This window comes from Anoplophora glabripennis, unplaced genomic scaffold, assembly GCF_000390285.2.
Source record: "Anoplophora glabripennis isolate ALB-LARVAE unplaced genomic scaffold, Agla_2.0 scaffold69, whole genome shotgun sequence".
Lineage (NCBI taxonomy): Eukaryota > Metazoa > Arthropoda > Insecta > Coleoptera > Cerambycidae > Anoplophora > Anoplophora glabripennis.
This window is the reverse complement of record NW_019416383.1, coordinates 1,202,868-1,219,385: the sequence shown is the minus strand read 5'-3', so window position 1 is coordinate 1,219,385 and position 16,518 is coordinate 1,202,868. Positions and strand designations below refer to the sequence as shown.

The following is a 16,518-nucleotide window of genomic DNA, read 5'->3' as shown; positions in this document are numbered from 1 at the left end:
TTGAGACGACACTAATTGTAACAAGATTTCGCAGCGTTGCCAACTTAACATATCTAGTTACTTACCAAAGTCAGTTTAATATCAAAGTGGTGTCGCGGGAAAATTTAAAATACTTTGTAGATAGTTCTCATTAAATAAAATAATACTAAAGTAATAAAATGAATGCATAATGACATCCAATAATAATAAATTAAGCGTAAAATTTTGTGGTACTTTTTCGTGTTTTTTTATGTAAATGTAACGTAAAATTAATTGTATATCACGATCTTATATTTTCCACAAATACTAATTTTAAAATCACAAAAAGTCATCTGCTAAACTACTAACTTTTACCAAGTTATAATAGTATTATATTGTTTAGTTTATTTTGCTAAATAGGTTTATTAAAGGTAAGTGAATTGGTGCAAAGTATTATAGACTAAAAACGTTGACTGAAATATTGAGAGAATATTTCAATCAACACCAAAATACTTTTTTTAGGTTAGAAAGAATACACAAGGTCTTATATTTTTTTTACCGTGTCAATATTCCTTAATGATTATCTTAATATATACCTAAAAATGTTAATGTACAACAACAATTGTGCGGTATCAGGAATTAAAAGGTCGATGAAGAAAAAAATGAGAGGGCAGTGCAGATGAATAGATCAGAAGGATCAGTAATTGCAGTTTAACAATGATTTCACAATAATCAACAATCAACCCCTGGCTGATAACACCGCTCCATTTTTTTTTTTAAAGTGTAATATTAAGTGCAAATTAAAAGACTTATAATAGTTAGATTTTTATTTAGATTCATTTACAGAAATTCTAGACTTATTGCTACACAAAATGTTTACTAATGAATTTTTCTGATGGTAACAGAAAAGCCAATGTATGTAAACAAAAGCAATAACATTTGGTAATAATTATACAAAATATAAATCAATATACTCAAGACGTATAGTGTAGATGCGGAAATTAAAAAATATATAAACAATATTTATGTTTGTCTTATATTTAAAATATACATAGTAAAATGTGGAAACAAAAAAAAACAATTCTTTTAATGATAAAAAATGTATATGTAAGTCGGAGACGCTTTCATTATAATCAATGTAGCTGTAAAAAAAACGAAACAAATAAAAATGTAAACGAATGGCACTTTCTTTAAGTTTTCTATAATCCATAACTATTAAAAAATAAACAAACGAACCTTATTTAAAGTGAGGTTATTTTAGCTCCACCAGAAACTCGTGAAACTCAATTGATACCAACTAAATTTAAACAATAAAATTTAGTAAGCAACTAAATTCTAGTTCGATTTATATTGGCAACATTGCGAAATCTTGTTACAATTAGTGTCGTCTAACACCCTGTGTAATATCATTTCATTAGATGCATTTCTGTAGACCCTACAATTTTCTAATAGCTTTCCCTATAACTAAGTTGCGTAGTTTTTGCAAAAAAACATTTTTATGTAAAACACCGGATTTGCGCCCGTTCCTTTGTCTGAAAAAATATTGTAAGGGTATTTATTTTTATTAAATTTATTGGTTGTCTAGCTACGCTATTTAAAATAAAAATTAATAACTGAAAAATTTAGATATTTGAGTTTAATAAATAAGTCTTTATGGAAAGTTAACCATTAAATCGCTACAAGTGATTAGGAAATTAGTAGTATCCTTGGAGTTTTCAAAAGCTTGACAAATAAAATATTGAAGAAGAAGTTTCATCCGTATCATATTGAAAATCAAGCACTGTTACCGTAATTAGGAAAGTTATTAGTGAAATTGGAGATTAAAAAATTTGGATGAATAGAATTTTGAAAAAAGAATACTCATATAGTCGCAAGCTAACTTAAAATAAATACCCTTACAATATTTTTCCCGACAAAGGAACGGGCGCAAATCCGGTATTTTACATAAAAATGTTTTTTTTTGCAAAAACTACACAACTTAGGTATAGGGAAAGCTATTAAAAAATTATAGGGTCTACAGAAAGGCATCTAATGAAATCATAAAACAAGGATGTTCTATTTGGAAAAGTCGAGATTTTTCAAATTTTAAATTATCAGGTTTGGCACGACTTTTTTTGCCCCCTGTATATCGCAGGTCAACTTTTGATACGTTTTTTGAAATAGCCATCTTCACTGTAGAGTTCCTGAAAAAAAAAAATTCTAGCTGTCATACAATCATAATTATGTCAACTACTAGAAAGAAAAAAAATTAAGTTATATCTTTTATTAACCTAGATATTGGTGTATACAGGCTGTACAAATTCGCTTCTCACTACAAGGATCTCGGAAACGGATAGAGATACGAAGTAGCTTAAATGGGGGCAAAGTAGCATAATCAGGGAACCTCTAAAAAATCAAGGCTAACATGATTAGTTTTGGAAATATTTGAAAAAAATTGAAATTTTGGAAATCCGTTTGTTTCATTTCAGTCATTGTTTGAGGTGATATTGAAAAAAGAACACTTTCTCATAGCAACTGTTTGCCCTCTATCGAATGGCATAATCAATTTTTATACATAACGTTTCGTCTCTCCAGAACTATCAACTTCATTTTTTAAATACGACCCTGGAAATTTTATTACAATTTTTGCAAGCCTTTATGACTCCCAATACTATACTGCCTCAGGTCGAACCAGATTCAGACGTTTTATTTGGAAAAATTAATCTTCAATGTATTCGTTCCAAATTTATCCAATTTTTGTTTAGTTTAAGAAAAAATAAATAAAAGCCAAAATAAAAATTTTTTTTCAAGTGCTTAAATCTCTAAAAGGAAGAAAAAGTGTATACTTCAAAATGACATTATTTTGACGAGATCTATCGATGGTTAAAGTCCTAATCATAAAAAGTCACCCTGTATATAATTACATTCTCACTCATCTGGCAGGTAAAATATCCCACCGAAACGACCTGTCCTTTTGTAAATATCTATTTTTAGTCACAAATATTATCCCGTAAAAATTTGAAAGTGCCTCAAGAATATTTTTTGCAAACAAAAATTAGCTTCTTTAAAAATTGAATGGTTGCTTAAGCCCCGCAACCCTTTAGCCAGGTCTGCATTTTTGTATTCAGGTATCACTAGAAGAAGTTTTGAACAATGCCTCAAACACCTACTCAAAAATGTCTACCAGCTCTCCGTCTATGTGATTTATCTGAAATTGCAGAAAAATTATGGAAAGTCATGTGAACAATCCTTAGTTATTATTAGATAACATGGTTACTAGGATAATAATTATTTTTATGTCAAAAATATTGTCTAATCATGGCATGTTTTTAGAAAACCTATCATAAAAGTCAGTCAAAATGCATGTAACAAACCTGTCATGCATATATTGTTTGATGGACAATATAAAATTAAATCTGTACGCTTTTTTGTCCCCTATCCAGTAAACAGAAAAATAATTAATTCCATTTTAGGTTACTACCAGTTTTACTTTATTTTTCATTGCTGAAAAGTTTATCTTTTATTGTTTAAGTTTCAAGTAAAATTAATGAAAGCATTTATTTGTCTAGATTCCTACTTTTTGTAAATAATGCGAATAAACCTACTAAAATTGCTTAACAATGAATTAGTGAACATCGTTGTAGCATGCGGAACCACATCTCTATGTACAAACAGCCAGATGAGCTATCGATGATGTCTACGGTTCCATAAATCGTATCAATGTGGTAAGTAAAGTAAAATATTTCTACCCATTCATTTTTCGCATCTCGATTTATCTACTTTCAATGTTTGCAACCATCCCATATGAAAAATAAATTCATTTGATAACAATTTAGAATCAGCTTGAACTAACTTGACTCCTTGAAAGCCTAATAAAGATATTAAATCTCCTTCCAAAAATCAGGTTCAACATTTCCTGCGAAAATTTTAATTTAAAATATCTCAGTAAACAACAAAATTTACAGCCACACATAGAAAACTATTTCACAGAAGAATTTAATATCTGACATTTTCGACTTTATTACTATTTTAGGTAGAGATTTTAATTTTAGATAACCTTGGGTATTACGCGAAGTAATAAAAGTAAAGTAAAGACAACTTTTCTTACATAGTCATAAATTAAATTCCACTTCCATTTTAGGTAAAACATCAAATTTAGGATATACCTATTGAAAGTAACTGTAAATTCATTTTGTAAATTACTAATTTTAAATTAGCCAGTTACATTTCACGATGTATCAACCGTATTTCATAATATCGAATTTTAGTTCTGAAACTCCAAATTGCATTTCAGTTAAACCATTCATAGTTTAGGAAATACATATAAATTGTTATTCAGGATAGTCAATTTTAATTGAAAAACTCTAAGTTGCATTCCCGACATCTGAGTTATATTGTTATGCCACAAAACAATTAAAGGGTTTTTAATTTTTGAAATAAAATTTTAAAATACAAAATAGTGCTTCCTGCATTTCAATTATTGAAATAAATTCCTAATGGAGGTTTTGAAAATAAATTGTTCGTTTCCAACCTATTTTTGAGAATTTTGAAATTTCTAATATTACTCGTATTTGTGTATTAGTGTGATAATGTACAATTGCTCTGCCATCTTGAAGATACAAAAAAGTGTTCAGGTTGAAAAGAGGATTTTTTTTATTACAGGGCGTCGTCTACAAAGAAATTATAGAAATATAATAATTGATTTTATGTTTATAATGCATTATATTAGTTGGGAAACACATAAAGCAATCCTTTTCCAACATTTAAGATGTACTGGGTGTCCCCAGATGCCCTAATCAACTGCCAAAACATTTTTGTTTAAATAAGTTGATATTTTGATAATCAATCATGTATGATTGAAAAGTAGTATGCAGTATATTTTCCTTTCATGACTTCTCCAGCTATTTGTTAATTAATTAAGTTTGTTTTTTAAGCAACTAATTCTTTAATTACTAAACGTTACTTTTAGAAGTTAATAATACTGTAAATATAGGTTCTAATTGATCCAAAGAAGCGCACCAAAAAAGAAAATTTTCAAAAAAATTTAAATTAAGTCACCCTTTACAATTAACAAAAATTCCGGTTCAATACATCCAATAGTTAATTAACAATTAACGTTATATAAAAAGATATATTGAGAACAAAGAGTCGTAGGTGATTTCTCTTTTTTTTAAGTTGCCGTAAAAATAAGCTCTATTTAATGCAAAAAGAGCGAATTCCCGAGCGGCTTTTGCCTAACCCTGACCAATTTGATTATAACGCTGTTTTGCGCATTCTACTTTGTTAGTTATAAAGGTCGACTTAATTTCAACTTTTTGTAATTTTTCTTTTTCGATACGTTTCTTTGGATCAATTAGAACCAATATAATATACAATTAGTTGCAAAGAACGAACGAAATTAATTAACAACAATTTCACGTTAAATCAAATCGGCCTTTGGCACACACGTTAGTCTTTGAATTGACCGTTTTTTCCATAAATTTCATCAACATACATCGCTTTTTGCAATAATAATGTGCAATTTTCGAAAACCGAGTTTCCGCGTTCAACCTTTATTTTACAGTTAACAAATTGGTGAAATATGACTTTAGATACCTTAAATTGTAGCTAATTTAACTGCCTACAACATAAAATGACTAATTTTATTATAATTTATTATTTTCAAAATTTAGTAATGATATAACATCTCATATAACCTGTCAAAAGTTGTTATTTGCTGATGATCTAGAAATATTTAGTAGTGTTACATCAGAAAATGATTGTTCGAAGCTTCAAAATGATTTAAATAAGATAAATGAATTGCAAACTCATTGAAACTGAATATATCTAAATGTAAAATAGTCACATACACGAAAAGAGGGACATTTTTAAATTATAATTATCTAATTAACAACATTGCTATTGAACGCTGTTCATCTTATAAAGATCTAGGTATATTGTTTGATTCTAAACTGGCTTTTACCGACCATATTAACAATGTAGTATGTTCGGCTTCTAAAACTTTGGGATTTGTTTTAGAAGTATGAGAGACTTTTCGAATGTTGCTTCAATGAAATTATTATGTGTCACTCATTAGAAGTAAATTAGAATACGGATCCATTATCTGGTACCCTGTATATCATAATTATATTTGGCAGATAGAGTCGGTGCAGCGGAAGTTCTTGAAGTTTATTTCTTTTAAAAGAAATGGTGTATATCCTGACAATAAGGTGTTACTTCAAGTTTTCCAATTGAAGTCATTATTGCTTAAAAGAAACTGTTCAGCAATTGCTTTTGTGTTTATAATTTAATAAAATATAGAATCAACTGCCCTGCTCTATTGGAAAAATTAAATTTATTTGTTCCAAGGATAGAAACTCGGTATAATGTTACCTTTTATTGCATGCAGTCTTTTTCTATATCATCTTCGTGTGACCTCCATTTTGATAGTTTAATCCAAATAATTCGTGTGTACGAAGAAAAATTTAATGTAAATTTATAGCTGTTTCGTATATTTTGATAACATCTTACAAAGTAGTACCTTATATTTATAATTTGTTTAGCTTTTCCAGTAATTGAGTGTAACCTGTAGTTCAAACGTTCAAACTCTAATTCGACAGGAGTAACTACAAAGACAGACGTATTGAATGGAAGAATAAATACAAAACGGTTTTTCTGCAGCAAAAGTATTCCTCATTAACAGTTATTTTTTCTAAAATATTTTGTTGTGTTTTGATGAGGCAATTTCATTTATCCACAGTTCTGTCCTTCGATCGAGTTATTCTTTTTAGAAAGTTTCCCTTTAATATTTTCTGAACCCTATGTTGGCATTCACCCCTTTTGACAGTTCCACTAAAGTTTCAATTTTCGTGTGACATAAGATTACATTATCCCACTCCCCCCGGAAAGAACGTATTTCTTTTAGCGGCGCCTTAATAATTGAAAAGCCGTCTTACTTACGTCGACGTTGACGTGCTTCATCGAGAACGCCCTGAACGGCGGCGACTCCTTGGGTACGAATCTGTAGAATTCCTCCTCGTTCCAATACCATTTGATGGAATAGAGCGCCACTTGTTCCAGGTCGTATTCGCAAGACAGGGTCACGGTGTCGCCCGATTGGGCCACTTCCGGCACCCGGATCTTCATCGCCTTGAGCGTGGAGGATTCTGAAAAATACATATTTTTCAGGATTTATCTAACGTTTACCCGGATGGGGTCGCGGGGATGCAAAGTCTGGGTCTGACCTGGGGGTGTTTTCCGAGAGGGTGTTTTACTTCAATTAAATTCAAAGTGCCCTTCTCGGTTTCTGTCCTCTTGAATAACACGCAGCACGTACCTTCAAAACAATGGAAATATCCTCGGAAGGATAATAAAAATAATCGAAAAGACTTTATTTTAAAACGCGGTAATTCTTTTATATGTACAGGGTGAGTCAGTTTTTTGTAGACAAACTGTAACAGGAGATAGAACCCATGTTTTTAAAAAGAAAAGTTCCTATAAACATCGTTTATTGTTCGTTTCCGAGATACAGGGTGTTGAATATATATATTTTTTTCTCGAATTTTCATTATAACTTATAAACGAATGCTTAGATTTTTTTCATGTTTGGGGGATAATGTCTATTAATTAAGGGGCATAAAACAAGCGATAAGAATGTTCAAAAACTTGCACACTGGCGGAGGGGGTGCTCAACCCCTTTCTTAAACAAAACTTCTACGCCAATGACTGTTTTTTTAAAAAAAACTATTATTTTAATTATCTATATACAGTTTAACAAAAATAATGTCCCTTCTTCTGTTTCGAAATACCTGTGCTTTTCCGAGTTATTTTGATTTTTATTGTTTGATGTGGTACTAAATTAAGTAATTTATTTATTATCAATTATCGGCTAAATATTTAATTCTTTCAACGAAACCTACCTAAATATGGTTTGTTAAGGATTCTAAAAAGCCTACATTTAACCTAAATTATATATTTCGCATAAATTAAACCCCCACAAAAATACAAAGCAGCAAAGTTAATTTTTTTCTCATTTTAACGATCTTTTTAACATACAGGGCTCTAAATAGCCTGGACAAAGCTCCACCAGACATACTACGGCCTCAAATAAGTCGATTTAACTAAACTTGCCTTAGTCCAAAAATTGATAATAACGGAGCTATAAGGTGTCAAAATTGAAAGAATAAATAACATTTTCTTTAATATCTTTCGATTACTTCGTACTACTTAAAACATCATATCCGGAAATTTTTTTGAATGAGAAAATCGAATCTATCGACGATTTCGTTGTATCTTGTAGAGGGCGCCACAAGCGACCATCAACTGTCAAACTGTCAAAACTGTTTTATGCCACAGTGTACTTCACTTTGGGCTGGAACAATCTTTTCCCCAATTTTTCTGCTTAAAAAAGGTACATCTTGCTAATATCTCTAAAGCCAACCGTTTTCAACAAAATTGCATTTAAATTTGTAAATGCATAAAAAAATTCGTTTAAAATTTATTTTTAACTCCACTGATAAACGAAATTAAGAGCAATCGTTTATTAGCAAGAAATATGCCTTTAAATGAAACAGTGCTATTACAATTTTAAATTACGTTTGTTTAACAATTTTGTTTCAAACAGAATTGACAGAGTAAAAAATATAGTTTCTAAAAACAATCTAATCAATCTAAACAAGGTAATCAATCTAAAAATCTAAAAAATAACTAATTTATTATTGACCTGTCTCAAAAGGGGTTTCAAATATCCACCACCTATATGCATACAGAGACCAATTCTATGCAAAAAAATTAACTATATCCTTTGTAAGATATGTGCAACGACATTTGTACTATGTGGAATTTCTTTGCCACAGATCATCTCTATTATAGACGGGTGTCGAATAAAAAATGTTTTTTAAGGCTCTCCAGAAGAAATAAACCATCGGGGTCATATCTGGGGAGCGCGGCGGACAATTTACTGGAGCGTTGTTACCCCTACCGATCTATGCCATAGTGCATATACCATATAATCAATCTTTGAGCTAAAGGTAACTCTTCCAGCAATTTTGAAATCTATTTTCAATTAAGTCTAAATGATTTTCTCCATTAAGCAAAATCAGGCAAAATAACAGGACCAATGATATTTTTATTAATTATCCCAACCCAAACGTTTATTTTAAACTCATGTTGATAGTGTTGTATTTTAGAAGCACGGAGATTTACTTTGGCAATTCGGCATACACATGTTCATTGTTTGATTTTACAGCCATATCCTGCACTAAGATCATTAATGAAGCGACAAAAGCAAAGCCGTAATTTGGAATCTCCTGGTAAAAGTCCTTGAATTTTTTGCATATGTTATGGATATAGCAATTGTTCCCTTGTATCACGATTTACATCTTTGGATATGCCTAATTAGACAAGGTGAAAACCTCGCATTCGTGCGAGACATTTTGCGACTCGATTTTTTTGCATATTCAGATTCGTGAGATGTTCCTTAACATGAATCGAGATGATGCTAGCCGGAAATCTGGTGCCCATTTGTTTAAACAAACTTTTTTAAACAAATTGTTTTGGAAAAATAGGTTTTTTCACTCCGGAAATTTTTTTTTAGGTTTTTTGGCACATAATAAACAAAAAAGTTCTTATGCACTATGCATCTAAAATTGATAGTTTTAAAGTTATAAACAATTTAAGTTGCTAAAAATGCGAAAATTACTATTTTCAACGGCCGATTTTCGGGTTAAAAATTGTTATTTTTGATGTTGCCAGGTACCTAAATTAAAGATTAAACACCCCCCTACAAGATGCTGAAGAGTTTTTGGGACTCTCATTATTTTAAAACCTTGTTTTTTAATTGTGAATAATACGCTATGAGCCGCGCGCGCGTCTCTAATACGTAAATTTATTACCAAAGATCCATTACCCAAAGACTTAGTTAAACAATGTAAATGTACAAAAAACTGTAAGACTAAAGCTTGTTCTTGTAGGAAAAACTATGTCACTTGTGTACCTTTATGTGGTTGTAACATAGAACAGTGTGAGAATTCTTATGATTGAATAAATGTGTGATAATAATAATATGCAGTATTAAATAAATGTTCTTTAATAAAAATCAAATGTATTTGATACTATTGCCCTTTTATTTTTTTTCTGCACTCTATTCGTACAATTTTGAATTAATTAAATAAAATTATTATGAATTATGAAATTTAAATAATCAATTTTTACATTATTTTATGAGTAGTAATAGTACTTAGAATGCTAAATTCAAAGAACATAAGCTGAAGCCGCTAGACGAAATAGCGAATCCGCGTATGAGAGAGGCGCGCGCGCGGCTCATAGCGCTTTATTAACAATTAAAAAACAAGGCTTTAGAATAATGCGAGTCCCAAAAACTCTTCAGCATCTTGTAGGGGGATGTTTAAACTTTAATTTAGGTACCTGGCAACATCAAAAATAACAATTTTTAACCCGGAAATCGGCCGTTGAAAATCGTAATTTTCGCATTTTCAGCAAATTAAATTGTTTATAACTTTAAAACTATCAATTTTAGAAGCATAGTGCATAGGAACTCTTTTGTTTATAATGTGCCAAAAAACCTAAAAAAAAAATTTCCGGAGTGAAAAAACCTATTTTTACAATTTATTTAAAAAAAGTTTGTTTAAACAAATGGGCACCAGATTTCCGGCCGGCATCATATCGATTCATGTTAAGGAACATCTCACGAATCTGAATATGCAAAAAGATCGAGTCGGAAAATTTCTCCCACGAATGCGAGGTTTTCGCCTTGTCTAAATTCTAATCCCATCCCAGTATAATACAAACTTTGGTTCTTCAGTTATGCATTCTAAAATTCGTTCTTCTACATTGGGAATCCTTATGTTGCGAATATGTCCATAATTAACCATAACAGAAACAAATGTCCCTCTTTCAGGTAGACGTCTTTTGATGCGTGCAAACGTTTGATCATTCAGAATGCGTTTATTTGAAATATCACGGTATACCCTTATAGATCCTCAACCATTTCCTTGACAAAATCCACACAAACAACATATCAGTGATTTCAGCGTTACAGTACCATTCATTAGCCAAGTTGTGGAAAATATACTGTTGCTACTACTAAGAAACTCACATAGAAAATAAACTTTTAAACTAATTTTTTTATGAATTTAGAAATTTACATGCCTTTTTGTTGAAAACTGTAGGCTTTAGAGATATTAGCAAGGTATACTTTTTGGAGGAAAAGATTTTTGGTACAAAAAAGTTTTGGCAGTTTAAAAGCGTCCTAAAGTCGCTTGTGGTGCCCTCTGGAGCATTGTATAGACCATTTAGAGACACCCTGCAAACGCGGGCAAACAAAATACAATACAGTTGCATTGAGCCACTAGGCAATAAATCTCAGCCGTTGACAAGTGGTCGACAAATTGCCCAGCAGTGCAGTGCAGCAATGAGGAATTTGGTGTGATTCAGGTAATTTTAATTTATTATAGGCACCTTCTATTAATCATTGATATTACAATTGCGAAAAGGAGAAATAATATTATTACAACATGGCATTTTGGAGACCTTTAGAAATGGAACAAAACGAAATTTACCATCAATATAATAAAATTGTTTGAGGACATAAATAATTAAAATATGTTGTTGGCCAAATGAACATATAATAGAAATTTTCTGCACATTATATACAAATTATTATAATTTTTTACCTATATCCGAAAACTTTTTTAGGGACACCTATGAAACTCATTAAATTTTATTGCCAGGCGTTTTTTTACATGTTCAACTGAATTCGGAAAGACTATACCTGCTCCTCATAAAATTATTCATTAACATACTGTCAAACAGTTTGTATTTTTTATGTTTGCTGTGATTGATTCTCGCGGACAATGTTTGAGCCATTCCTTTACCATCCATAATCCCATATACGCAATACTTTTAACATAACCTAAATATTTATCTCTAAAAGAGTTTTAAACAGAACAATGTGTTATAATATACCTAAATATCTCGTCTGACAATAAGAAGCAAAAAATTTGTTATCACCTTTAAAAAATTTAAAAAATATACTGCTGTAAACTCTGCCCTTTGCAACCTGCGTAAGGATCCTACGCATTCGCATTAGACTCTATTACAAAAACAAAATCTTGGGATTCCATACAGAATATAAGAGAATTTAAGTGAAGCGTGAATTTTAGGAATGAGAGGAGCCTAATGAAACATTTTTTTATATTAAAGGAGAATAAATGCGGGGCATAAATATATTTCGGGGCATAAAGAGGAAAACAAAAAATCGATTTCCACTCTCTCCGCACGCCACGTAATGAGTTCCCGGGAGAATTTACAATTTAATGACAGCGGCTCGAAGAGAAAAAGAATTTGGTAGGTAAAGAAAATTAATAATGTATTATAAAGACGGGGAAGCGGCACCGGCGAGGCCCCATAAAAGTGCAATATTTTGCAATATATCTCGGAAGAGGTAGGTCTAAGTAAGCCATTTCTAAGCACATAACACATACAGCGGACTTATTAGAGTTCGACTTCAATATACCAGTTTTGTCGGAGGCCCTAAAGTATCTTTTATTCAGGAGCCTGCCGCTCATATTACATGATTAGTTTTTGTGCATCCTTGAGTTATACATAAGAACCACTCCTCGGTCCCCGGCCCATAATTCATTTGCCAACTTCACTCCGTATATCTTATGAAGTTGGCGTCGATATCTCACGTCCCCCTCAGGGCCTGTTTTTGTTTTGCCCCACTCGATTCATATTTATGATTTCTGTCGTGTATGTCTCATTTGTGGGCCGCTCCTGCCAATTTACCGGGACTGCTCGTCTCCAAGTCTGCGGGAGATAAGGGAGCAAAAAATTAATTATTGCGGATAAAGTTGCGCAGAAAAAAATCTGTAAAATTTATGCGTTTCGAGATTTATAGACATGCTGATAACGGTGGCGATAAACTGGAACAAACAAACTATGTATAGAAAAGGTGGTATGAGGGAAATGAATTTTTTTAAATTACAAATAACGAGCGTTCAAATAAAAACGTGGTCGAAGTTGGCTCTGACACATTGGACGTAGGGAGTAGCTTATAGCGACCAACTTAACCTCATTTCTCAACGAGCTGTATAGCAGCTGTCAGTTTCAATAACGTTAATGACTATATAACTTTATTTTAAAGAATAATCGTGATAACAATAACAAACAATTAAAGGAGCTGCGGAAAGTGTCCCCCTCCTTGTTATAACAATAAATTAAAGCAGCTGCTGAAAGTGTCCCCCTCCTTGTTCCAAGCACTTTTCACACCTGTTCCTCAAAGAATTAAAGACATTTTCTAAGATGCTCGGGGTATTGTTAATTTCACGAATCTTGTCTATAAGTCGAGCCTGCAGATGGTTTAAATCAGGAATAGGCAGTTCAAAAATAGTGTTTTTAAGGTAAGGCCACAAAAAGAAATCACACGGCGTAATATCACATGACCTCGGTGGAAATTCATGTTCAGCATTGAGACTTATTAGTCGATTTTGGAAAACTTCCCTCAACATATTCATCGTCTCGCCTGCCGTATGTGCCCTTGCGCCATCTTGTTGAAAGTAAAAGTTTGTAATTTCGTTTTCTTCCAGCTGGTTAACAAAAGGAGCGATAATTTCTTCTCTATACCTTTGCGCAGTAAGAGTACCATTAAAAAAAATAGGTCCATAAATCCTCCTTCGATTGAGAGCACACCAAACTCCAATTTTTTGAGCGTGTAGAGGGCCCTCGACAAAAAAGTTATCTGGTTTTTCAGAAGACCACATTCTCATATTCTGTGAGTTTACGTAACCACTTAAATGAAACCAGGCTTCATCAGAAAAAAAGGTGATATTATGAAGTTCACCGTAGTTGTTTAAAAACCATTCACAAAATACAGCCCGTCGCGGAAAATCAACTTCATGAAGTTCTTGCTGACAAGTTAAACGATAGGAGAACAAACGCAAATCTTTTTTTAACACTGTGTGGCAGGTACCGACTGATACTCCCACCATTTGTGATAAAACACGTACAGAAGTTCTTGGCGCATTTTCCATTATTTGTTGGACATTTTCTTTTAATTCTTCAGTCCGCTTTTTAGGTCGGCCGCTTCCTTCTTTTCTTGTTACACTGCCCGTTTCACGAAAAACATTAACACAACGCTGAACTGCACTTTGAAAAATTTTGTACTCAACAACGCCGGGAAATTGATTTTGAAATTCTATGAAACATTCCTCAATAGAATACTTCCATATTCCATCAATCTTGCGTCCATTTCTAAAGTAGGACACTATGATAAACACTTTTTGTTCTTGAGAAAACACCATTTTAAACGCTTTTTAAAACGAAAATATTCAAAATGATAGCGGCGATATAGCGCTTTGACAGATGACGTTTAAGTTCATTTGCTATACGCTACGCCCTACGTCCAAATTTTCAGAACCAACTTGCCCAAGTTTTTATTTGAACACTCGTTATTTACAAAGGGACATATTAAAAGCCTGTCTCAAACATAGAACGTAATTAAAAGTGGTGGTTTCATTCTATGGTCATTGGGTCTATTATCTCCCACATAAATAGACGATAATAAATAAATATTCAAGTTATTATTTAGGAATTGTGATTTTTAACGTTCAAAGGTCACACTAGTGCGAATTCGCACCACCATTTTTTTCAACAACTGCCATTTCTCAAGTAGCAGCTACCGAGGGTTCTATAGCTCAAACAGTCAAGCCGTACCACAACTGACTTCAGTCTGTTATTGTCGGCCAAACTAGGGAGTCCGAAAATTCCGATCGGTGCGAATTCGCACTAGTGTGACTTTAGTGTAGGCAAAAGTGTGGCTGAATTTATATCACATAATCTAGAAATAATGTGAATTGAAATGCAAATTTTCGATTTTTTCACCTCATTTTACTTGTTGAATAAACTAGAACATTGTTTATTTAGTTATTGTTAATAATTTTTCAAACTTTTTTATTTCATTAATAATGTAATTAAATGTATTTATAATAAATATGTATGGATAATATTGTTTAAATTAATATTTTTATACAAAAGATTGCAAAGTAAACATAAATTTGGGAACCAAAAATCATAACTTCAAATACCGGGAAAAATCGATAATATCATTTTATCATTATGGGGTATTTCTTCTTAAAAATATAAAATTTTAATTCAAAATCCTTTGTTACTTTTTCTCTAGAAATTATTTATAAAAAAATACGAATTTAGAGACAGTCATTTTTCGAAATTAGTTTTTTTTTCAATCGCATTTTTTATTTACATTTTTTTTTTTCTAAACTAATTTCTCGGAAAATTTTACCCCAGTTTTGATATAAATACGTTGCTTTCATCAAAATAATAAAGAAGACATAAAAGTTCAAAGTTGGGAAATCCCAATTCGCACTAGTGTGACCTTTAAGGTGGCCCAACCCAAGTGTAACCTTTGAGGGTTAAAAAGTATTCGTATTTTTCACAGTAAAATGTAGCTGTAAAAAACTCGGAGTAGATATAGTATAAAACCACGTCCATTAGAATAAATTTTTACAAATTAAAATTTTAGAAAAGTTACATGATTATACAGGGTGTCCCTGAAAACAATTTTTCTTAGAAACTTCAAATTTGGTGCACTTATTTTTTTATATAAGGGCAAGGTAAATATAGAATTTGGAGAGAATACATATACAGGATGTTCTATTTCTAGTGCCTGTGCGCCACTGGCTATCCCGTAACTTTTTTGTGTGTATGCCAATGACGACAGAATTTATATTTTTAAAAATAAGCACTATTTTAGAAGAATTTTTTGCTCTTACAAAATTTCGATATCGTTTATGGATTTCGAGTAAAATTCGCATTTTTTATACATTAAATATAGGCAAAAATTCCGATTTATAAAAAATAATTTATAACTGCAGCCTCAAAGCAGGGAATAATAATGAAAAAACGTCACATTAAAAAAAATAACTACACATTTTTGGTATTAGTATTATCAATCAATAAAATAAAAATCAACACTAATATTTTAAATAAACAATATCAACTAATAATGTAAGAAAGTCAACATTAACATTTTAAATAAACTGATATTTGTAATCACATTAAAATAATATTACAGTAAATGCTCAAAGTTACTTTCTTGTTCTTAAACGCAAACATTAGTTCTTCGAAAATTAGAAATTATCCAATAATTGTGCATTACCTCTCATAACATTAATTTCATGTTGTATTCTTTCCCATATTCGTTTTCTGTATTTACTGAAAAGTTATTTTAAACTGTGGTCCTCAACGCTCCCCAAATGAAATAATTACATGGGTTTAGGTCCGGGGATCGAGGTGGCCATTTTAAAGGGGCATTATTTCCTCTACCTATCCACCTGTTAGACCTTTAATAACCTGTAATACCTACCTGTACCCTGTAATACCTGTAACCTGTAATAACTGGTCTTTTAATACTCTATTAAAGGAACTTTTTGAAAGCCAACCTCTGCCGCTAAACGCCTTTTATTTACTTGAGGAATTTCTTCGACCCTTTCCAAAATTTGTTCCTCCAGCTGAATAATTCCGGCCGTACATTATCCACGATTTAATGTTACAGGTAAAAAACGT

The 16,518-nt window shown here is 31.6% G+C and overlaps 1 protein-coding gene across 1 annotated transcript in view; it reads right to left on the bottom strand.

The window, feature by feature from the left end:
* Window positions 1–16,518, bottom strand: part of LOC108917070 — a 118,652-nt gene that overhangs the window by 30,886 nt on the left and 71,248 nt on the right. Inside the window, exon 2 of the mRNA XM_018723502.1 lies at window positions 6,877–7,082. Coding sequence (XP_018579018.1) covers window positions 6,877–7,082 — 206 coding nt within the window. The remainder of the gene's footprint in view (window positions 1–6,876; window positions 7,083–16,518) is intronic.